Genomic DNA, 24,516 nt, shown 5'->3' with positions numbered 1-24,516 from the left:
TTTGGCATTCACTTGACATGCATTTTCATGTAGATGGACATTTTTTCAAAAGCAGTGCACATGTGGATGTAATTTTTTTTAAGAATGAAGGAGAAAAATTCCCATTTTAAAAAATACCAATAATGCCAATAAAGGAGCTGTGGCGCACTGTTCCATTGTGCAACGGTACTGGCATCAATAGAGTCAAGCCTTACCTTGCCTTGTGACAAAAGATAACATCTGAAGTATGTGAATGATTATCTGGACAAGCCAGAATTATTCTGGAGGGAAGTTTTATGGACAGATATAGTTAAGATCAAGCTCTTTGGCCACAATTACCTAAAGTATGTATGGTGAATAAAAGGGGATGAATTTCACGAAGAGAACATCTAGCCAACTATTAAACATGCGAGTAGATCAATTCTGATTTAGGTTTGTGTGGCAGCCAGTGGCACAGTAAACACTGCATTCATAGTGGGAAGAACAGATTCCTCTAAATATCAAAAAAAATCTGGATGCAAATGTAATGCATCATGAGACTCAGTCTAAAAAAAAAAGATCAGTGATCTGAAGCCTAGAGCAAAATCCAGCATAAGTTACCTCAAAATAAAAAGCTGAAAACTTAAGAATGACCCTCACAGTCCCTTGACCTGAACTTTGCTGAAAAACTGTGGGTTGATCTGAAACTTGCTGTGCATGCAAGAAAGGTTATAAATATCTCGGAACTTGAGATAATCTGCAAGAAAGAAAGGTCACAAATTCCCATTATTAGAATAGAAAGACTTACAGATGGCTACAAAAAGCATGTGCAAGCTGTGATATCTACCATACATTAAATAATAACAATTATTGTTTTGTTTTTATTTTCATGCTCCTGAAAAGAAATGCGATAGTATCTTAAAAGTTAATGAAAGACCTTTTGGATATCGATGTATTTCTGGGGTTGTATGTAATACTTATCACTTCAAAAATCAACAACTTGCGTAATTTTCTTAGGGGTGCCCGTACTTTTATATATGCATACACACAGTGGATTCAGAAAGTATTTACATCCCTGAATTTTTGGCATATTCTTAATCTGTCTGATGGTAAAGGTTTTTGTAATTTTTTCTTACAAATTTTAACAAACAACATTCCTCATCTGCTAATGCAATCATTTAGTCACTGTACTTAATTTTGCACTTAAAAGTATTAATTTCAGAAACTATTTTTTTAATTTACCTTTTATACCCTGTGACAAATAACAGAGCCTAAATATGCACATATACATTATGCAGAATCTCTAGTATTCAGTATCTCTAGAAGTGAGTGCCGCAGCTTCTCCTGCTGGACAGCTTAGTATTTATCATTGATTTGAAGTCCACTGTGCAACAGTTAGTTAGCAGCAAAAATGTTTGAGAATCAAGAGTGGGTAACTTGAGAGTACTGACTTCATTTCACTCTTTCTTAAGAAATTCTGAACTGAATGGGTATAAGAGGTACAAAATGCACAAGGAGCTGAGAGTTGGCAGAACGTGAGTCTAAGGCAAAGATGTGACCTCACAGGGAAAACTGTGAATATAACAGACAAACCTCTCCTTCTCCTCATCTCTATGTTAAATGTTATGAAAATAGGTTGCTGCTGCCATTTGTACTCCTTCCTTCCAAAATTAATCTGCTCTTTTGTCATCAGAAATGCTAGTCTCATTCAGGCCTAGAAGTTTTATTTTCACTGCTAACTTTTTGAGTTTCCCTGACCCAATTATATAATATATTGCCTGTACAAATATTGGATGACTGAACTTAATTTAAAAAAGTGTCAAGTGTGTTTGGTTTTCTATTAAACACATTTTTGCATATTTATTCTTATCCATATACAGCTCCTGTGCTCCTCTGCATTTAACAGACAATATAATGAGACATGTTTTAGACAAGTGGTCACTGTCTTGCTAGCATCAAAAACAGAGCAGAAGGTGAAGCAAAGTCTTTTACGTTTTCAGGACCAAAATGAGTTGTGTGCAACAATCAGGAAATGTAATTTCTTTTACCAATTTTATTTTTAAAAGTATGTGGCCTTCAAATAGTAATACAATTTGAGAAACAGACCAGTTTTCTACTACATATCAAAAGATTTTGCAGAAATAGGATTTTTCACAATTTTTACCTCATAAGAATTGTACACAAATACTAAGAAAAACTATTCCTTTTTTTTTTTTTAGAAAAGTACAAGTGTTAAATCAGTTAATAAATTCTCAAATTATGAGCTAAAAAATGTCATAAGTCCTCCAGATGACATGCCCATACAAAAACTGCAAGTTCCTACTGTCTGTAGGGTCTACTAGAAGCATAACAGTTAAAATATGGGGCAATGATGCCCCCTGGTGGCCTCTTCTCTGTATAACCACTTAATGGGGTCTAGTCTACTAGCTCACCTGTGACTAAGTGGGACCAGAGCTGAGGTGTGTGTCCTGTTGTCCTCATGAGGCAGCAATAAACAGATTTGCTCTGGACATGAATTGGTGTGCCTTCACCTAACTGCAGTATGGGAGCTCGACCAGCGAGCCATGGGGACAAGAACTGAGAAGAGCTGCCATCCTGAAGTTGAACACTCAGCTGGTACGGCTTGGCACAGTTGGGCACTTTGAGATTGCTAAACAATGCAAATGGCACAGATGCACTTTTTGCTACACAGTTAGATGTCACTTTTTAAATCTTCTAGCAGAATGAAAGGGTTAATAAAGTTTGTGCAAAATGAGGGTGTTTCTACAGACGTTTCCTAAAAGTGGGTTTCTTTTTCTGTGATAGTTGCAATTGTTCCATCGCCCTTCATTTTGGTATCACAATCGTTGACGGCATAGAGACATGTGCTGCGACTCAGCTTGCCCCTCATCTTCAGCTCAGCACATGGGGTGGTCAGCTTTTTCAACCTCTGCATTTCCAGGGGAACAATAAGATACTTGTAAGGGACTTGGCTTAGCAGGATCAGGAAGGATTACAGGAAAAGGAGGATTAGTTCTCACCTCAGAAAATGTCCCTTCTGTTCGCCAAATTTGAACTACTAGTCCAAGAGGGATGCAAATCATGGAGGACAGCGCCATCATCCAGCCAATGCCATAACCCCAGTCTGGGTAGACATAGATGTTATTGTATTTCAGTGGCTTGTATTTTATCAAGAAGAAAAGGAAGATGCTCTAGGAGACAGAGAGTGGAGAGGGGGTGAGAGAGAGAATGAGAGAGAGAGAGAGAGAGAGATAAATAAAGCTGATATTCAATGAGGGTGGCTCTCAGGTTCAGAAGATGGCGTCAGACTCACAGCACAGATCCCTGGTGTCAGGAACATCCAGCACCACTTGATTAAGGGGATGGGCCGATAGCCAATCATGTCTTCAATGTTGTCATAGAATTTATCACTACCTGCAGAAGTGGAATTTAGCATCAGTACAGGGACAGACTGTCAAAAAGTTACAAGTTAGGTAACCATCATTTACAGGTGACCTACTGACCACAAGCAATATAAAAAGAGCACTCACCATAAACCCATCCTATGCAAATTGATTCAAAAACTGCAACAAACAGCAGACACATTCCACTTGAGGCATAGGCATCAAACAACTGAAAGACATACATCCCACCCTGGCAGAAGAAGCACATGTCAGAGCATAAAGGCAATGCAACTTATTTAGTGAGTTCCTTGACAGTAAATAACAGTGGGTAGTGTTTAGAAATCTTTTGGCAACTGGGAATTTTTCAAAACTCAATTTTACTACTTACAACATTTAAAGAATGTCATGTCTTAAATTGACAATTTAACACTAGAGGCACCTATTTTGGCATTGTGACTGCCTTCTTACATGTTTTTATATTCTGCTATGAATACCCTTTGAAGAGGACTTTGGCTTCCTAGCACCAGACACCACTAGCAACCCCCACATACAGTATTTACCTCAGTTAGCATGATAAGTCCCAGAAGATATGAGAAGATGGACAAAGCCAGGATGAGTAGCTCCCTTCTGTGACCTCTTCGGAAAATTTTGGGATACATGTCCACCACTGCTGTGACCAAACTCTCAACACAAACAAACTGCAAAGGAAAAAAAAAATACGATTTCTCTAAAGGTGACTCTGCTTATCTTGGGAATAAAGATGGGATAAAAGGTTTACAGGTAGGAATGATATTGGGTAAGAAACTTCATAGTGATGAAAAATTAGAGTCATTCAAATATGAAATGTTTGAGTGGCGTGAGGTGAAATAAGTAACAGTGATTACAAGTGTAAGAGGGATGAAATGAGTTGTGAAAGGTTACAATATTATGGGGCGAGAGTGATCAAGTTGATATTGGGGCACCTGTGATCATGTTAAACATCAAGTTTAAAAAAATTGCCATAGGCAGATTGAATTGGACCATACAATGCCAGAGTGACATTGGATGACAGACATTGTTTAAAAAAGACACTAAGGCAGAGATACTGTTAATGTAAGGACAATGTGAAACAAAGTGGCACTTGAAAGAATGATCAGATTGCTTCTGTATTAGAAAGAGCACTCTAAATGGAATGTTGAGTGGTCTGAGTGACTTCACATGAAAATAGTTTACTTGAATGGGAGGAGTAAAAATAAGGCTGATTTAGGATGTGAGATGATAATGGTTTTTGGACATTATAGTGACTAAGCATGGGAAATGTTAAAACGTGGTGTCATAAGAAGAGAGAAGGACTTGGGGTGAGCCACCAGAAGGTCACACTGCATGATTGAAAGAAGGATCAGATTCAATGTAATGATCTAGAATGGCCCATAAATGAATAATTGAGAGTGAGCATCCACTGGTGTTTGAGAGGTAAAATATGAAGTGGGGTGATATTGATCAGGGTGACTGCCAATTTCCACTGTGAGCAGCTTTAGAAAAAAACCTGACATTCCCCAGTGGTTAAACAAGATAGTAACAGCTAAGGAAAACAACGCACCTGACTGTCCAGCCCAAGGAAGATCAGCATCATGAAAAAAAGAGCTGCCCAAACGGGTGGCACTGGCATCATGGTCACCGCTTTGGGGTAGGCAATGAATGCTAGACCAGGACCTGTGGAAAGTAAACAATTAAAGAATAATACAAGTGTCATTGTACCAAATGGTCCAAAATTTAGCAAAGAAGCGGGCACAATTTGATCTTAAACAGAAACATAGAATCCCACCATCTGCCCATTCATGATTTAATCTCACTTAGTAATACTTTCTGTATAATTAAGTCTCTGAAAAAAACAGTTTTACTAGCTCACTGATGCAGCAGATAGTAGAATGAATATATTTGTCCTAGCAAGGGCCACAGTTAACCAATTATGTCCAAGAGGTACAATTAAAAGAGGAAAGGAAACAGACAGAGTTGTCAAGCATTCTGTGCTGTCTCCAAAATGGGAACCAGAGGTTGTGCAGAGTTGGTACCATAATGGGAAAAAATCAGGCATAGTGATATTACCAAGTTGGAAGAAGTCAGGTCAAGTGCAATGGTAAATTAGTTAGCTTATGCTATAACCCTATACAATTCACTCAAAGATGAACATTGTTTTCCAGCAGGATGTTTTATTTGCATTTCACCCAGTATGAGTAATCCTAAAGCCTTGAATCTCACCTGACTCAGCCACAGCTGCAATGGGAACATTTTGCTCAGATGCCATAAAACCTAAGACGGAGAAAATGGCAAAACCAGCCACAAAGCTGGTGCCACTGTTCAGACAGCACAGCATGATGCAGTCCCTGTAAAAAAGTTAAGCACAAAGCAAAATAAGCTGTGAGAAACACAATACTAGCTGACAATTTTCCAAGTGTCACCTTGTGTTTGACTACAAATGCTTGTCTTGTAGCTTGGCTGTGAATATTTTTTCCTTCTTCTTTCTACCACGTGCTAACCTTGAAACACTAAACCCAATAGTGCGAGGGTGGATCATGCCTACCTGTAGCAGTTGTTGTTATAACTGTTGTAACTGCCCAAAGCCGTCAGACAGCCAAGGCAAATGGCATAAGAGAAGAAGATTTGTGTGCCTGCATCCACCCACACCTGCAGGAAAGGAGGCAAAGTTGAGTATATGTAGTAGCACAGTAGGCAAAGTTCCTAATTTTATGATTACAGAAATGGTTTGAATGGATGGATGAATAACTGGAGTGTACAAACAATGATTAATAAATTAGAGAGTATAGGTAACAGTTATGCAGCATAGCTATGAGTCTGGAAATTTTAGAGTGGGAATCAGTAGTTGGACAGGGTGGACAACTAGCCTGGGTGGAGAAAGTGCAGTAGTATGAAAAGTTCTAATATATATAGTTATAATAATAATAATAATTATAATATATATAGTTATATAATTACAATATGAACAGTTGATGTGACGAGTGAACAGATTGGGCAAGTGGTTAGGTGTGTGGCATGTGAAGGACAGGACTTTGTGATAAGTCTGGATAGATAAATGGCTAAATATTCAGAAATTTACAGGTTATTGGGTGGGTGCATTTGATGGGCAGATACACTGGTGAAATGGGTGACATATGAGGATGGCATAAGAAGGAACATAGGATAGATAGATATGGAGGAGAGGACAGACAAATTACACCATTGGTGGCCTTATTCAATCAATAAGTGGCTTTCACAGCCAAGAGGAGTGCGCAAAATGAGTAGAGCATTCTGAGATGGCCCCAAGAGCCTCCAGAAGCTGTCTCAGCTGACTTGCAGGTGGTTTTTCAGACACCCCCACACAAGCCAAGAGGCACTAATCTCATTTAGTGGGGAACAGTTGACAAGTAGCGCTGTTTGTCTCCTTGCCTCGTCTCCCAGGAGACTTGTGTGACTTTCCTCTTGCTCAGACCTGTTTTGCTTCTTTTATGTACTGATGTTCATTTGGCTGTTTCACTACATGCTGACCCTCCTTCTGTCACCACTCAAATGATTAATGGCTTCTCATGCCCTCATTTCAGTTGCTGCCAGAGCTAAGATCCACTGGCCAGCTGGGAGTTTCAGTCACAATGAAGGTGTAAAGACCTGCCCATTTCAATGTAAAGACTCTTCTGTCCCATATTGCATCCTTTGAGACCTATAGATATCCCCATTATACACAGGACATGGAGGAAAAGTGTAAAACAAATGCTTACATGCATGATAATTCCTATGAGAGCTGAAGATGAGTACATAAACTTTGAAGAGAGCCCAATATGTAACAATGATCAACAGCCAAAGTTAATAAGTGATCATTAGAGCAATGCTAGAAAGCTGAGGAAGTAATTAATGCAGTATGTGGAAATAGAGTGAGTGAGTGAGTGATCACTGTGAGAACTTTACAGGCAAGTGACTACTGAGATGACTGGTGAAGAAATGACAATTTTCAAAATTAGCTTGGAAAGAAAACACATACATGCAAGTAGTGACTAAGGAAGAATAACCATAAAAATGTGGACATTCAGATGTACTGTAAGCAGTTTCAGCCAGATGCAATGGTATGTCCAGGTCACTGATAGACATATGCCCACGTACTTGTTACTCACTAGCTGGGAGCTGACTAGACTTACTGGCATATGCTATAAGGCAATATTGTAAGCATCACTTGAATGCGAGACCTGATCGGACAGCTTCCAGCAGCTTTGAAGACCAGCTGTGTTTTCACGTCTACCTGACAAGAGGCTTTGTGGAAGTGAAGAATTACAGAAAAATCACTTCCTTTTCACCCCTCCTGGGAATTTCTCTGGGTTGCTAGGCTCTTGCTTCTCTACGTTCTGCTAATGTTATTGAAAGGCGCCTTGAATGAATTTATTCATTGGGGGGTTTGAATGAGGCTCGAGTGCTGTGTTTGCCGACAGTGCAAGTCAGTGTGTAGAGATGCTGAACCTGCAGTGCCTCTGGTGGCCATCCTCATACATCTCACCAACCACAACCAATAAACTTATGCCAATTTACAAACATCTAGCTCTGTGCCTTGGTGAACGTGTATGCTAGTACTATTCTACAAGTTTTAGCCTTCTCCTTTCTCTATACTTTACCTGTCTCTACTATTTGATACAACTATTTACCTGCCTTGCCTGGCCTTTGTTCCCCATCCTGAGAAGCACGTAGAGTAAAAGGCACTATATGACATAACGATTCTTGTCTTGTTTTATAAACAGATCAGATATGGCTAGGAGAAATAAGATGGCTGAAATAAATAAGACCCTCCTAAATAGATGTCATGATCCAGAACAGTGACCCCAAGCCCCAACCCTCCCCATGATTTCTGTATTTCTAACATCACCTCCCCTCTATTTTTCCATAACCATCACCCTGGGAACTGTGGCCCCTTAGCACAGTAACTGGGGACACTGGAGTTTATTGTCTATTGTTCACAAAGCCTTATTTCACTCTTTCCTAATCCCGTGTTCCAGTGCCAAGGCACTCAGAGATCGAGAACAGCTGAATGTCATGTGGTAAAATCAAAAATGCCAACCCAGAGAAGTACATGGTTCAATCCTCCTTGAAGGAGGTGCTATATTTTTCTTTGCATTATCAGAGTTCATTGGACTAAATTTTCATAAACCAATCCATTTTCATTTTGCACCAGATGTAGCATTGAGTTTAAATGTGACCCCAAGAATAATGGCCCATTTTGCAGAAGTGAGGTAGGAAAGGACAGCGAAAGTTGCAGCCTAGAGATTTTACTAATTCACAGGCCTTGAAAACCACAGCTTTTTGGTATTCCAAAATAATGTCAATGTATTTCATATACAGTAACCCCTTATTTCATATATACAATTCCACATTTCAGGGTGAATTCTCTTTAAAGTTGAAATACCCGAGTGAGGGATTTGTACATCCCTTGCCTGCAAATTCTGGGTTCTAAACAGTTCAAAAATGAGTAGGGAGATCACTCTGAATTGCTTTTAGGCAGGGGCAGAGGTTCCAATTTTGTTTGTATCCATAGCTAAATATGAACAGAAATATGCTCATTGAGAACCAGGAAAACACACATTCATTTAGACATACTTAATCCCCAGTCTAAACTGCACTGAACTTTGGGAATTCATATCAGACCATTATAATAGTGGTATTCTAGAAATAAGCACAACATGCTTGTCTAAATTCTTAACCCTGCTTATTCTGATACAAAAGAGCAGGACCCAGAGACAGTCCAAGCAAATATGGGTGCTAGACAGGAAATAACACTGGACATCTCAGGGCACATACACTCACCCACACTTTGAGTTAATTTAGAATCACTATATAAAAGCTAACCTGCATGTCTTTGGGGATATGGAAGAATAACTTATGTAGACAAAGAGAGAGAACAAGTAATCCACACAACCTATGACTCAGCCCAGGGTTCAAAGTCAGGATGATGAAACCATGAAAAATCAGTGCCAACTACAGTATCACCCTGCCACATTGTACAAAATGCAACAAAACAAAAAAATGCTAAACTAAAGCAGAAGTATATCAGTTTGTGACAAACACAATATTTTCTTCTTCTGATTGTAATGTCCATGAAATAAAGTAGTTTTTTTTTGCACAAAACTTGTTTCCACATAAATATTCTAACCTGTCCTTACACACATTATCAGAATCAAAGAGACCTATAATATCTACATTGGTCCATGTGACATATTATAATAGCACTGTTTGAAGTCCAAAAATAAACTATTAAACTTATTCCATGACAGCAGCATATGAGCTAAAAGTATAGATAGAACGAGTTGAATTTTTGTTTAGAGGAAGCATGATAGCACTGGTGAAAATTATGAATGGAATTAGTACAGTGGATACCAGCTGTTACATTAAAATGTATTCTTCAGTGAGAAAACTAGAGATAAATGGATGTTGGTTATGGCTAAATTGTATATAAACTTTAAAAGGTACACTTTCACACAAAAAACAACAGATACATACAATAAGTTTAGTAGTTAGTTCTACTTCGGGCACTTTCAAATCATGACAAGATTTTTTTTCAAATATGTAATGTAAATAGATATTGATGACTAAGGTAGGGCTGAATAGCCAGTTCTTGTCAAAACATTTCTTAAATCTTTTCAGTCACAACACCAAACAAAAAGCTGTGCTAATAATTGTGCAAAGTTATACATATAAAACTTCAAATATAAAAACAGCTTACATAACAACTTTTCTGTATAAAGAAGTGACAACTTTATAATTAAGAGTAAAACATGGCTTTTTAAAATACTTTGTCACATTACATCTATTAATGAACAAAGCTGCCAACCAATCAGAAATCCAATGTGTGTCTGAAAAGAAGCATAGCTGGTAGCATGGTAAGGACCAATGTTGTTCTCAGTGCTAGTACTGGATATTCTTACATAATACACTACCATGGCTGTTTGTTTGTCTGTCCGGGATTTTAAATCACCTGTAGCTCGCAAACCTTTTGACCTATTGATCTGAAATTTGGTACACATATATTATGTGACATCTACTATCAGCTTTTGGGGTAATGATCGACCTCCAAGGTTATTCCACTTTTTATTTTTATTTTATTTTATTGTAGAGTTAACTCTCAGCAGCGGCCAGCAGGGCGGCCTTGCGGCACATGCATACAGGCACCATTCTCATCTCTTCCACCTTCGCTGTCACTTCCCCAACCTCTTTATATCCTAAATCATTTTTAAGGCAGATTGAAGACTTAAGTGCCAGCTTAAGTGAAAAATTAAGGAAAATGTACTAAATAATTGCAACACAAACACTAACTTAATTAATTTTAGCGCAAAAACATGCCGAAAAAAGAAGAGAAGAAGCGGGCCACTAGGGTGGAGAAAAGAAAAGTTGTTCAGGTAGCAGCAAACGCATCAACCTTTGAGCAAACGAATACTAAACATACAGAGAGAGAGAGAGAGAGTATGAAAGCCATGAATGCTCAAGTCAAGTGTATTCACTGCACGTTATTGTGCAGTGCGCCATTACTGGTATTGAATAATTAAAGTCACACTGCCACTAGAACTTTCTTTTTATATACTACAGTGTGTCTGTGTAGAATGTATACAATTTGTTTGTGTTCATGTTGGTTTTCTTCAGGTAGAAGATTTTTCTTCCCATATCCTAAAGATATACAGTATTTATTGGAGGCAGCAGCGCTATCCACAGCACCACCATGCCGCCCTGTTCCTTTAATTTATTTTGAAACATGCTTAAGAGCTCTGAGTCTATCTTAACTGAAGAGTGCCAAATATGATAAATTCAGACTGGAATCTCATTCAAGTATTTACTTCATGTCTTGTGCTCTATCCTGCCAAGACAGACTTTTGCCTTCTAGGACACTGCATTGGGATAACAGAGTGCAAAAATAGATTGGTGAATGGATGGTTTGATACATAATTTTGTGAACTTACAAGATCTTTTTGAAAACCATTTTACTTATATTTTAACTAACATTTATGGACCTCTCTATTTCTCTTCATTTAACTAAATATACATTATTATGTATATATCTGTTCCATTCATCCATCCATTATCCAACCCACTATATCCTCACTAGAGGGTCCGCTGGAGCCAATCCCAGCCAACACAGGGCGCAAGGCAGGAAACAAACCCCGGGCAGGGTGACAGCCCACCACAGGGCACACACACAGGACAATTTTGGATCGCCAATGCACCTAACCTGGATGTCTTTGGACTGTGGGAGGAAACCTGAGTACCCGGAGAAACCCATGCAGACACGGGGAGAAAGTGCAAACTCACACAGGGTGGACCTGGGAAGCGAACCGGGTCTCCTAACTGCGAGGCAGCAGCGCTATCCACAGCACCACCATGCCGCCCTGTTCCTTTAATTTATTTTGAAACATGCTTAAGAGCTCTGAGTCTATCTTAACTGAAGAGTGCCAAATATGATAAATTCAGACTCAATTGAAGTGCGCATACCCTACTTACAGTAAACATTGCCTGCTGTTATTTCTAGAAAAAAACTGTCAAAATCAACATATTTTATTATACATTTAATTATATTGGCAAAATTGTAAACAGCCTGCAACCTACTCACTAAGACCCAGATGATTAAAAATATGGGGGAATGGGGTGACCTTAGTTTGTCTATATTCTGTGAAAGGTTCCTAAACAAAGCACATTAGCTGTAAAATAGAATACTTATTCCCTTGTTTCCTAAAATCTTAATTTCTTTTATTGAAAAATAATGTAAAAGTACTAAATTGGATGATCTAATCTCTACTATTAAAAAGAATCTTTTAAACTTGTTCATTGGTTTTAGAAACACTTCATGCAGAGACAGAGACACGTGCAGCTGCAGTGATAACGTAAGCACACTTACAAAGAAAACAGTCTGAAAATGATTAACAATTAATTCCCCACCCAAAACAAAAAGAAAGTCAGAAATGCAACCTTGAGTTAGAAATTGAATGTTGAGCATTCAGTTGCACACAGACATATATACACTTTCCAAGATTCACATAGAGTGCAGATTGCCATATATGCACACACGCTCAACTTTAACTCTGCTAATATTGCTTGTCAGCTTTGCCTGTTAATCAGCCAGTCTTGCCTGCCTAAGCTTGCATGTTAGCCTGGCCCTGCTTCACACTAATGTGCTGCTTCCATTATTTATTATGCAAATAGAAATATTTTTTTTTTCTGATTAACATATCTGAAAGTGCAAGACTAATTGAAAATGATTCTGAAATGCATTTCTCATACAGGCGGCTGAGTTACAAGTGATTATCTCATTAATGAAACAACTCCTAATGACGATTCTCAGCTAATTTAGTTAATTAAAGCAAAGAGAGAGAGTATGAAGCCCCAAGGAAGGAAGTGAGTAATTATTTATATTGAAAATGTGTCCACACATGCCAGTCTGTCCATGCACTCAAACCACAGATTACGCTGACATTGTGGGTCTGTTCATGATGCATGAATTGAAACTCAAGGGTCTTGGTTGTGCACAATAATCCAGGGTCAGTACTCTGGCACAGTACAAGCAGAACTGGAGTGGTCATTGGTCATTGAGTGCCAAGCTAATGGAAGAGGCACAAAGTAGGTGCAGTGCTAGCAAGCTGCCTTTTTTTTCTAACTTCACTGAGAGTTACTGGCTTCAGAAATGAGTGAGTGACACAGACCAATACTGGGGCAAAGAAGGCAGCAGCATCACAGTTAGCCTGACAATGTCTATCATTATATATGCAGTGAAATAAGAACTGTGAAAAGGAGGCTGCAAAAATCAGAAAAGCATTAGGCCAAGAATGAGGACACCAACAATACTGCCATTTCAAACCAGCTAGTAACCATAATGATATTAAGAAATGCCTACCTGAGGGTCTGAGAGTCGAGAAATATCTGGATATAAGTAGAACTTTATTCCTTCTGCTGCACCAGGCAAGGTCACTCCTCGAATCAACAGGATCACCAGCATCACATAAGGAAATGTGGCTGTCACATACACTACCTATGTAGAAAAATGAAGAGGCAAAATTAACAAGCTGCCCAGGCAAACTGACAAATACACAACTTCACATTACACAGAAACAGGACTGCAGTACCACCCTGTGCTCTCCTGGTGGCATAGCCTAACTCTACACATCCTTTGGCTTCAGTGGTTTATAAAAATACAGCCAAGCACTTAACTCAAGATGCCCGTCAGCTTGATGTTCACAAACAATTCTTTTGCCAGGAATATGGGAATATGAGTTCAAAAGGCAACTTGGTGGCACTAAGTAGTGGAAAGCAGATAAGCTTGTCACTGGATGTAGAGAACAAGTCTATTTGATCTATAGAGCTGCACTTGGAGGAAATTAGACATATCAAATGTATACAATTAGACATAGCTGGACAGCAGTCAATTTAAATTGCAAAAATATGCTTACATGCATCCTAGCTGAAGCTATTGCTTGGATCTAACATTGTTTGGCTTCATTTACAGGCCTGCAGCTGGCAAAGTTTCATGAAATCTGCCTGGCAGCAATTTTTCACATCTGTTGGACCAACCTTGATGAGCCAATGGGAAACAACCAGCTGGATCTACTACACAACAAATTGTCTAGATCTCCACCATAATAATCAAATGCACAGAGTGTTAAGTTCCTTTATGAGATCTGAATGCTTTGAACAACAAAATCTACCATACTGTATCCCCCTTAATCTAATGGTTGGTAACAACTAGATCTAATTGAATAGCATTTAAAATTATCTACTGCAAAACAATCAGTTGAATCTAGAGAGCAATATAAAGTTGGATTTACTGAAAAGCAGTCAGCTTCCCCTATGGGACATAATGTCTTTAGAATTATTGGGCTCAGTGTCAACTGGCTGCTCTACAAAGCATTTGACCAGAAGTAACAGATGTCTTGTAGGTATATGTAATCTGCTCTATGTCAAAATGAGGCATACTGAGCATCTGTGAATAAGGGTCAGACCTGACTTGGTGCTGACCAGAAGATTGCGGATATCTCATGGGAGAGACTGCCTGGCACACATGTGGCGATGTGGGTGGGGTCTGTCACCATAGCGAGTCCTCTCTGAATGGCATGGCTGGCACTCTGCATGCACCTCATGAACGCTCCACTTTCCCTCTGAATACACAAATCAATGTCAGGCGGCCCCCGCACTGGAACAAAAGCCACTTCAGCACATCTCATGGTTGCTGCCCGGCTCCTCTTCCTGCCTTTTTCTTCACACATCTCTTGTCCTTTCTTCACCGCTTCTTTTATGCCTCATTGAATCCATAAGACTTATTCAGAAGAAGGCTAGTGAGCGGCTGGCAGAGGGAGCAAAGTGTTTACAATGCAAAGGATGTTGGGAAAAAAGGGCAAAGGTAGAGCGAGAGTGGGGAGTGCCTTTGTTCTCCTCTGAATTCCTCTTGAGGCGCACCATCAAAAGCAGCCGTAAAACATTTTCTAAAGTCTTTTACTTAATGTCTGTTCCCAGTGGCTGTCTTGTTAACCCTGAAGAGAAAACACAACCTAGGGGTTGCCTCACCTGGGCAAAGGAAACCTCTGCACTGACAACTCAATACTCTCTTTTAGCCTGGTGTCACTTGTTGAGATTTTTAAATGTGTGTCTGTAATCCGTTTGCTCTTTCTCATGCATGGTGAAGCTACTTTTAACATTATCTATGCCACTCCAATATTAATATTTTTTCAATTTGCCTATCACTTAAGACTCTCTATATAATATAAATTACATCAACATAGAATGTAATTTTGGAATTTTCTTGTTTTGCATTTCAAAGGGCCATTCAGAATGTAAAGACCCTTGCTGCAAAATGACATTACCATCTATCATCTTGAATGCAGTGCTGACTGAAGCACCATGGGTCATCGAGAAGCCAGGCTTTTGTACTGAATTATATTCAGCCACACTCTTTTCCAGTTGTTGCTGTTGCTTAGGTTACACTTTATTTTACTGCACAAGAGTCTAATCCTGTGTTTTCTTGATTTTTTGTACTGTATATTCTAGATTAAATGTACCTTATGCATTCTTACAGGTCTTACTTCCTGGTCTCAGCTAAGCCATCCACATAATTGAACAGTGCCCATCCAGTCATTAAGCAGTACCATGGAGATAGCAACAGGGCAGTCCCTACAAGTCGGTGTGGCTTTTGACTGTTTTAGGGCAGTGATTCGCTTTGTGACCCGAAAAGGCCTTTACAATTTTTTAAGTAAGAACAATTTTACTCTACTTGTCACTGCTCCAATAGCAGACATATGAAAACAAATATGCCATGAAATACCACAAGGGGGTAATCACTCTTGAAAATTGTTATGTAATATAAAGTATGTTTGTTTTTTGCCATTCAGATTGGGCATTGCTCACACCCACTCTTCTGCACTCTTACCTTTCCCGTAGACCGTATGCCCTTCCAGATGCAAAAATAGCACACTGTCCAAGCCAAGAGGAGGCAGAGCGCCAGCTCCCATCGTAAGTTTCCAATGTGCTCAATTCCACTGGAGATGCCAAGTACTCTGCGCCTGGATACCAAGATGAGGAGACAGCAAGGAACACACATACGCAAAGACATTGCTTTATTCAATGTGTTCCTGTTATCTAAATTTAACTCACATTTCTGAATGAAAATGTGCTATATTTAAATGAAACAGACCATTTTACTCTGTGTAGCAGCTTATTGGCAAGAAACAAAAATGACACAGAAAGACAAAAAAGATATTTGTCAGAAAAACCACCCCAGCATCCCCTCTTCAGCACTGCAGAATCATTACTTTTTTCAAAACCACATATTTTTAAATTAGACTCCTGTCTTTTCAGTTAGGTGTACCACCTGCTGTTGGCATTTACTGGATAATATTTACCCAATAATGGTAACTATTCCTCTTACACTATACTGAATTCAGTGTTAACCAAAAGCAGGTAACTGCACTGCAGTAGCATGGGAGAACATTGTATCCAGACTTGTGTTAGTCTAAAAACCCAGTAACGGTCAGAAGGGGGCAGATGACCACATTCCCTACTTGGTCAGCTGAGCTAACATCCAAGAATGTTGTAGACATTCCCAGCTTTGGCTTATGTACAAGATGCTCAACTGAGTTTGGCCACAGTGGTACCCTTGTAAAGCCTGTCATGCCAACAGGACTACTAATTAGTGGCGTCATTCATTAATAGGCTGACTTCGACTTTATGACAGGACTGTTGCTTGCAGTCCCTGCCAGCTGGGATTGAGCTGGCAAAGCAAAGCTTATTATGAATTAGTAGCAGTAACACAACAAAAGCTTGTCCAAAGTCCATAGTGCCTTGCATGAATTCACCTGCAGGGTGGCCAAGCCGTTTACAGTACCAAAGCATGACACATCTGTTAAACTGGCTACTATCTAACTGGTTCAACTGGAGATTAGGTAACTTTTGAGGAAAAACAACACACTGGATTTGAGAGATCAAAGCAACACACCTGACATAAAAATCCTTATTTAAAATCTATTCTGAATAATGTAGCTGATGTAAAATTTCTGTGAAACAAACATCACCCTGCCCATTACATGCGGCAGAAAGCACCCTGAGACTGTCAGTATTTTTCTCATCTGGCATCTATATCACCGAGCGAGATACTTACTCCCAGAACTCAATCACTGGAGAGGTTGCATTAGCAAAACTGCAGTTGCTGGCATTCACTTTGTCAAATTCTTGACAGTTTTCTGAGAGGGCATAAGAAAATTTCTTCAGTTTTCAGAAATACTTTGGCAAAACTCTAAGTTGTCAGCTTCTAAAAACACAGGACACTGTGTAAATGTTCGTATACATGAAAAAGTGTCAGAGGAAGTGTTAACTGGGGAAACTGGGAAGCAGATTAAGACAAGACACCTGGATCAAGTAGAGTAACACTGCTGCATTAATAAATCTTTGTAGTTTACATTTACCCTTAAAGCATACCTGTATTCCATTCGTGACCACATGTTGCCCAAGGCAGTTCCTTTGAGAAGCAATTAAAAAGGTAAAAGATTGCCCAAGCCAGAATGATCACATAATAGACGTTTAGGTGCGCCTCAATGACTTGTGTAGCATATCCAATTCCTGCAAAACCAAATAGGACGTAGAGATTTACTGTAGATGTGGCTGCCAGGCACCTTTGCTCATAAGGCACCTAGTCAAGGACAAAAGCAGAACTACTTCAGACAAATACAAGTAGCTTGCCTTCAAAGAGTGGGCATACTTTTCTCCAGCATGTAATGCCACCCTCACTGGTGAACTGTCCCAAAGCCGTCTCCAGGAAAAATACAGGAATTCCACAGCAAATAAAGAATATGACATAGGGAATGAGGAAAGCACCTAGAAGGCAGTCAGAATTAGTTAGAAGGAAAGATGTCCAGTGCAGCTAGTGATCTTATGGCAAACAGTGAAAGCTACTACCAATCATTGACCCAAGCAGAGAACTGTGACAGGAACATGAATTCCAAAGAAGTGGAAATAGAGATTAAACCCATCTACTATAAGCAAACAACTGCAACTGAAATGCCTCATCCAAAATTGCTGAATGAAAAATTCCTGCAGAAACACTGCCACCAGAGATGTATGTCTGTAATCATGCAATGGGATAACTGCATCAAGATATTTACAATAACATTTTAATCTAGAGAGCTATGTATAAATAACTAAAAACATAGAGATGCAACCAAGTGGAGAACTGCAGCTTGGAAATGGTGAATGGAAACAGTAAATAGTGAACAACATCAGCATGATATCAACCTGATGATGTATAGCAAATACTGAACTACTGAAGTTGGGACAAAACTGCTAAATACCGAGAGACTGGGGGACTGCAACCAAAAGAACTGCAATTGAAGAAATACCTCTGAAACTTGGTGAACTGCATCTGAACCAATGCAGAATCAGGAAACTATATGTGAACTGCTGCTGAAGTACTTTAGCAAGAAAGGTTTAAGCACCACAGCTCAGCTCAGCCGGAACCCTAAAAAAATGGTTTAAGTTTGAAACTTATATTACTAAATACCCCAATCCTCAAAAGCACTGGCACTTGAGGGGTATCTTCAGAGAAGTGTCAAGTTTGCACACCAGCAGGACCTGAACTAATTCAGTGTGTACTCATAATTAGAGGCTAACATTCTTATTCATTGTTCTCCTTTCAACATTTCCACAAAACGTTATTTCTTGGTTCACTTGCGACTGTTTCTTGTTTCTATTCTGCATGCACACACGGAAGAGCGGATGAATGACCTTCCTGAATGCTTATACTGTATTCGTACCGCCTTGTCATTATGTCACAGCAAACATTCTGACACACCACCTCACCCTGCACATTAGAGCCACTGTCACGGTTCCTACAGCTCTGAACAAAGCACAGCATACACAACACCTCCGTGTCACGCACTGACTTTCGCCTACACCATATGAGACGCACGCACTCCAATATCCAAGCGTTTATCTTTCTAGGAATAAAAGCGCGTAAATACCAGCGCTCCCCAATCCTTTGTTTCGCTTGTGTGCACACACTCGTCTCACTCTCGTGTCTTCTCAGAGACTCACCCCCGCCGTTCTTGTAGCACAGGTACGGGAACCTCCAGACGTTGCCCAGACCGATTATCTCGCCAGCCACGGATAAGACAAACTCCACCTTGTTGTTCCACTGGCCCCTCTCATTCACTTTCTTGTCGTTGCTGCGCAGAGAAGTCGCGCCGAGCGCCTCGGGATCCATGTCATCTTCTGCCTTCCCATTGATTACCGGGATGCTCTTTTCAGCTGTCATGACGCTCTGCCAGTCTTGGGAAAGAAGCTCCGTGTCAGAGCAGCGCGATCCCGCGCAGCGCGCCCTCGCGCTTTATTTACATGAAGCGCGCCTGCTTCCGAAAACTGCTACGTAGTGGACAGCTGGACTTTGCCCGTACTTTGTCCACTTTGTGGTTTTCTGCCCCTTTCTGAAGTGTAGCCGCCATAGACAACTGTCCTCAATCACCACCCAAAGCTAATTTGCTCCTTGTTTACTCTGTCCACCCATTTGCTCACGGATACGCGGTCACAGTCATCAACGGACTTCTAATTGGAAACGTTTTTTCTTGCACGATGCACCAAGAAATGTTTTGTTTTTTGGCTGGAATCCTTAGTGCTGGTTTTGTATCAAAGCTGGTGGACTGAGAGACCACAGATAAACTGTCCACAGTATACTTTATAAATAAAAGACACTATTTAATCAGAGCCACATGTAAATATACCTTTCCACAGTCATCAAGTACTTAACTCTGTCATATGGAAGTATTACCATTCTCTTCCAACAGATGCCTACTGGCTCCCTGTTTATATATGGGAGTTAGTAAGAAGTCCAGCAAGGAAGACATTAACAAAGCTGTAATGTGCTTTTTGGTTGCCCCCACCTAAATGCCTGTACCAAAAAGGGTGCAGCTTAACTCTTACAACAAGAGCCTCTTCACTTATTTGACTTTGGGGAATTCCTCTGGTGCAAGCATTATATAGTGTGTACTGGTCCTTATGTTAATGCTGTCCAAATGTGAAGTCTACTTTTGCTTTTGACATAACAGTGGAACCTTACCATTGGTACCTTTGTTACTAAAACATGCTCTCACCGCAACTGGCTTGGTGTAAACCTAGACAATACAATACAATGCAACACAATTTATTTTTATGTAGCTCAAAATTACACAAGGAGTGCCATAATGGGTTTTAACAGGCCCTGTTTTTTGATGGCCCCCAGCATTGACTCTCAAAGATAGCAAGAAAAAGCTCCCAAAAAAAACCTTATGTGGGAAAGGGCAGTTCAAAGAGAAGGACCCCTTTGTTGGACTGGTTGGGTGTGCAGAGGGTATCAAAAAATGGAGTAAATACAATACAATACACAGAACAGAACACAAGTAATCCTCAATACAATACAATAGTACAACAGTAATATTACAAGTACAAAGCAAAATGCGTTGATAGATTACATCACATAATAGAATTCCATTTGTTCAGAGTCCTGGAGACTTCGGCCATCAAGATGCCTCTCCCATACTTGCCATTCTACAGCTGAGTCAATGCTGGGCTGGCCAATCTGATGAAAGGACCTTTCTATGTGATGATTCCAGTGCTCCTCTATCATAGATGACTTTTCCTTAGGCAGGCAAACAACTTGGCATTAAGGCAGTGGCACCAAGTGCCACATTTTAGTAATGAGAAGAAAAACAGAATAGATGAGATTTGCTAACAAATTATAACATATTACTTATGAGGGCAGCGCAGTGGATAGCGCTGCTGCCTCGCAGTTAGGAGACCCGGTTTCGCTTCCCGGGTCCTCCCTGCGTGGAGTTTGCATGTTCTCCCCGTGTCTGTGTGGGTTTCCTCCCACAGTCCAAAGATATGCAGGTTAGGTGGATTGGCGATTCTAAATTGTCCCTACTGCGTACTTGATGTGTATGTGTGCCCTCTGGTGGGCTGGTGCCCTGCCTGGGGTTTGCTTCCTATCTTGTGCCCTGTGTTGGCTGGGATTGGCTCCAGTGTGACCCTATAGTTAGGATATAGTGGGCTGTATGATGGATGGATATTACTTATGAAGACCCTTTCTTTGACTTGTATACAAGTGGATATTCTAAACATTGAAAATAGTTTATAAGATGTACATCATGAAAGCTGATTTGTGTTTTCTATTAATTAAAAGTAAGTTCTACATTTTGATATTTTTTTTTTCTCCATAGTGCCAGTAAGGGGCAACATGTTGCATGTTGATCAGACGTGCAAGTAAGAACTAGCCTCTTTACCTGTGACAATATATCATATTAGTATTACTACTTCTTCTGTTATTATTACTGATACTTGTGATGATAGTAATATTAATAATAATACACATTGAGGCACAATATTGAGTACTGGAATGCAAAGCTTTGCAACACTTTAGGAAGCTAAAATCTCATATGAGTCCAAACATAAGAAATATGAACTCAGGGCAGCAGTAACATGAATTTAAACTAATGGTTGCTGTTTATATCTGAAAGCAACAGCAGTGTCTTAGCCTTCTAACTTAAAGAAGGAGTACATTGGATCATTATGTCCTTGCATATGGAGTATCTGTGCTCTTATTATGTGTATTATCTTTTATACTATCTGCTGTGGGTTTCTGCCACTCATTTCCATCTGTCCTCCCCACTTGGGAAGTTTTACTCACTCTCGTGACACAGACAGTTTGCAAGTCCGTAAGTTGCATTTCCCCAGTATATGCACAAGGAAGACATCTCTTACAACTTGTGGTTTTGAGCAGTTGTTTTCCAGTGAAAGTAAACAAGGCAGTTTTAGTTGTATTGCACCTCACATGATTTTACACAATGTTTTGATGTTAAGTTAAAATCATTAAGGAAGTTAAGTTTTGAGAGATAAACTTAATGTGTGAACCAAAGAAACTGCAGGATTAAGCATGATATAGACATTGGATTGCATTTTATCTACGAAATAATATAACATTCTAAAATCTGATCATCCACTTCACGGTTTTAGAGGGTCAGAATGTATCCTGGACATGTCAGGTGCACGATAGGAAACTTTAAAAAAGCAAAAACTGTATAGAGACCACAACCAGCAGTCGACTTCAAATGGAGGATGCTGGATCCATCAGACAATAAAGCCAGCTATTGTGTCACTTGTTTAAAAGTCTAAGAAAGTAAAAATTATCCATTACTGAAGGGTCAGAATATATTTATCACTGAGGACTCAAAGCCACTTAATAGTTGCATAATTGGAATGCCAAAGAGAATTTTTTAGTAGCATTAGCATTCCAACCAAACTTAGCCAATGTTACCTGATGTATTATTGAATGTACAGCATTAATAATGGACACCAGAGTCAGGGAGAAAATATGTACTCTTTAGACAAAGAGGAAGACAGCTTCACATTTCTGTTATTTACATTATGCTCCTTAATTCTATGTCCTGCACCTATCCTTTAAACCCTACAAGTGTTGCATTTTAGGAAAGATCAGCTTTTTTAGTTTTCCTGTGGGACCCAAGATATTGCATTAAAATGGAAGATAACGTCATATTTCTTGCATTGGATGTACTAAAGAAAAGGTAAAGAAAGAGTACATGGTTCCCCAAAGCCAAGTGTGGAATATCCCAGCTTGACCTCTGGACATCGGCTCTCATGACCTGCCATTTGATATTAGGAGTACTATGCTAGAGGATGTGGTCATCCTGGTCAAATTCTTGGGGCAAAGGACTGTAGCAAAGAATTAAGAAAAAACACACAAGAAAGACTCAAGCCAATGAGGATACAATGGACAAATGTAGTTAGCCTTACATGAACACCATTAGGAAAATTAAAAACATTAAAAAAAAACTAAAAAAAATAAAGAAAAAGGATTAATATCTACAGTTTCATTCCAAAGTTTATGGTCAAATTACATATTTTGTTGAAATTTGAAATAAAAAATAGTAAATACAACTTAGAACCAAACTAAAAGAATTACATTATTTATTGGATAAACTAAAAAATGTAAAACAAAAACAAAAAAAGAGTAAACATGCCATTTAAAAAAGTTGGGGCACCCTTTTAGTTGTAAGGTCTCATAACACTTTAGGTCTTTAAACTTGTCAGGTTTGGCTCATTAGCTGTTTGGCTGCTCAAGAACTGTACTTTTAGCATTTGTCAGCTGAACATTTCCAGCGCTTAATAAGCTGTGACTATTCAAACATTGTACAACACTCCATACCCATGGACTGCTCAACCATGCACTACTTACATGGATATGGCCTTCATGGAAGAGCCATCAGAAGGAAATCTTACCTTCTATCTCATCACAAAAAACAACATCTACATAAGAAAGAGTCATTTTGGAACCAAGTGCACTGGACAAATGCAGTTAAAACTGAATTCTTTGACCGAAGTCACAAATTGTTTTTTGGAGAAAACAAGGAGTAGCATTTGAAGAAAAGAAGACCTTGCCAACTTTTAAGTATGGGGTTGGAATCTAATATGCATTGGAGTTGTGTGGCTGCTAGTGGCACAGGTAACATTTTGTGAGTACAAGGAAGAATGTATTCCACTAAATATCAAACAATCATTGAGGACAATGTCAGAAAGTCAGCCAGAAAATTGAAGCTGAAAAAAGGATATTTTCTGCAGTAAATCAACTATTCAAAATTTTCACTGAAATCTTCTAAGAGGTCCCAAGATGCAAGGTGAATGTGTTGGAATGGTTCCCCAGACCTGAACATCATTGAAAATCTGTGAGTAAAATTTCAACATGCTGTGCCCACAAGACAGCTCATGAATTTCAGACTGCTGAAACTGATATGCAGTGAAGAATGGGGAAAAAAAAACTTCCAAAACAAGAATCCAAAAACTTATAGGTGGCTATAAAAAATATTTTCAAGCTGTGATTTTTGCCAAAGAAAGAGTTACTAAGTACTGAAATAGTGAGGTGCCCAAACATTTGCAAATGCCAAATTTACTCTTTTTTATATTTTTTTAGTTTTTCCAATAAATCTTACCTGTACATTAATAGATTTTAAAAAAAATACATTTTAGCTTGCTGTCAAAATTGTATTTGCTACTTTTTACTTCAAACATTAGCAAAATATGTAATTTGACCAGGGGTATCCAAACATTTGCATAGAATTTTATTTATTGCATAAAAATTAGTTTGGTTAATTTATTAGCAGGCTTATCCCCTCTTTTGCCATCAGTGGATTTTTTTAGGCTTGGGTTTAAAATATGAGAAAAGCTGACATATGTTGACTATGATGTGTTACATGTGGGCAAACCCTGAATTAGATTGTTCAGTTAAAATCATTATTTTAGCAGGCCTGAGCTTAACCCAGAAGCAATGACTACATAGTATGAAATGATCCTGCATGACAGCAGAGCATCAGAGGTCATACATTCGCACACAGCCAATCTTACCTTGACCATTTTAGAGTCACTAATTAACTTAAACTGAAGATTGAGGATTCAGGAAAAGCCCATGTAGACACAGGAAGAACATTTAACTAGGAGTTTGATTTAAACCTAGGATACTAAATTTTAAAATGAGTCAGTTTTTGTTTCTCCTACACAACAGGTCAAAGTTAATAAGAATTAGATATGTTTTCTGTGTGGAATTGGGCTCTTTCAGCTTTTTAAGTTAACATTATTTTCAACTGCATAATCTTGTGCCCTAAGCAAT

General features: G+C 39.1%; 1 protein-coding gene across 1 annotated transcript; it reads right to left on the bottom strand.

The window, feature by feature from the left end:
- Positions 1-1,991: 1,991 nt before the first annotated feature.
- slc6a11b (solute carrier family 6 member 11b) lies at positions 1,992-19,344 on the bottom strand. Its single transcript, XM_039771099.1, has 14 exons — positions 18,903-19,344; positions 17,553-17,687; positions 17,292-17,432; positions 16,975-17,056; positions 15,748-15,880; positions 13,225-13,359; positions 5,902-6,005; positions 5,580-5,704; positions 4,921-5,033; positions 3,902-4,039; positions 3,489-3,591; positions 3,272-3,372; positions 2,979-3,149; positions 1,992-2,887 (listed from the first exon to the last, which is right to left on the bottom strand). The coding sequence occupies exons 1-14, from the start codon at positions 19,120-19,122 to the stop codon at positions 2,735-2,737; spliced, it is 1,854 nt and encodes a 617-aa protein (XP_039627033.1). The 5' UTR covers positions 19,123-19,344; the 3' UTR covers positions 1,992-2,734.
- Between the last annotated feature and the right edge of the window lie 5,172 nt (positions 19,345-24,516).

Source organism: Polypterus senegalus, chromosome 12, assembly GCF_016835505.1.
Source record: "Polypterus senegalus isolate Bchr_013 chromosome 12, ASM1683550v1, whole genome shotgun sequence".
In the NCBI taxonomy this organism is placed as follows: domain Eukaryota; kingdom Metazoa; phylum Chordata; class Cladistia; order Polypteriformes; family Polypteridae; genus Polypterus; species Polypterus senegalus.
Note: the sequence above shows the minus strand (reverse complement) of the source record. Positions and strands in the feature narration are given on the sequence as shown.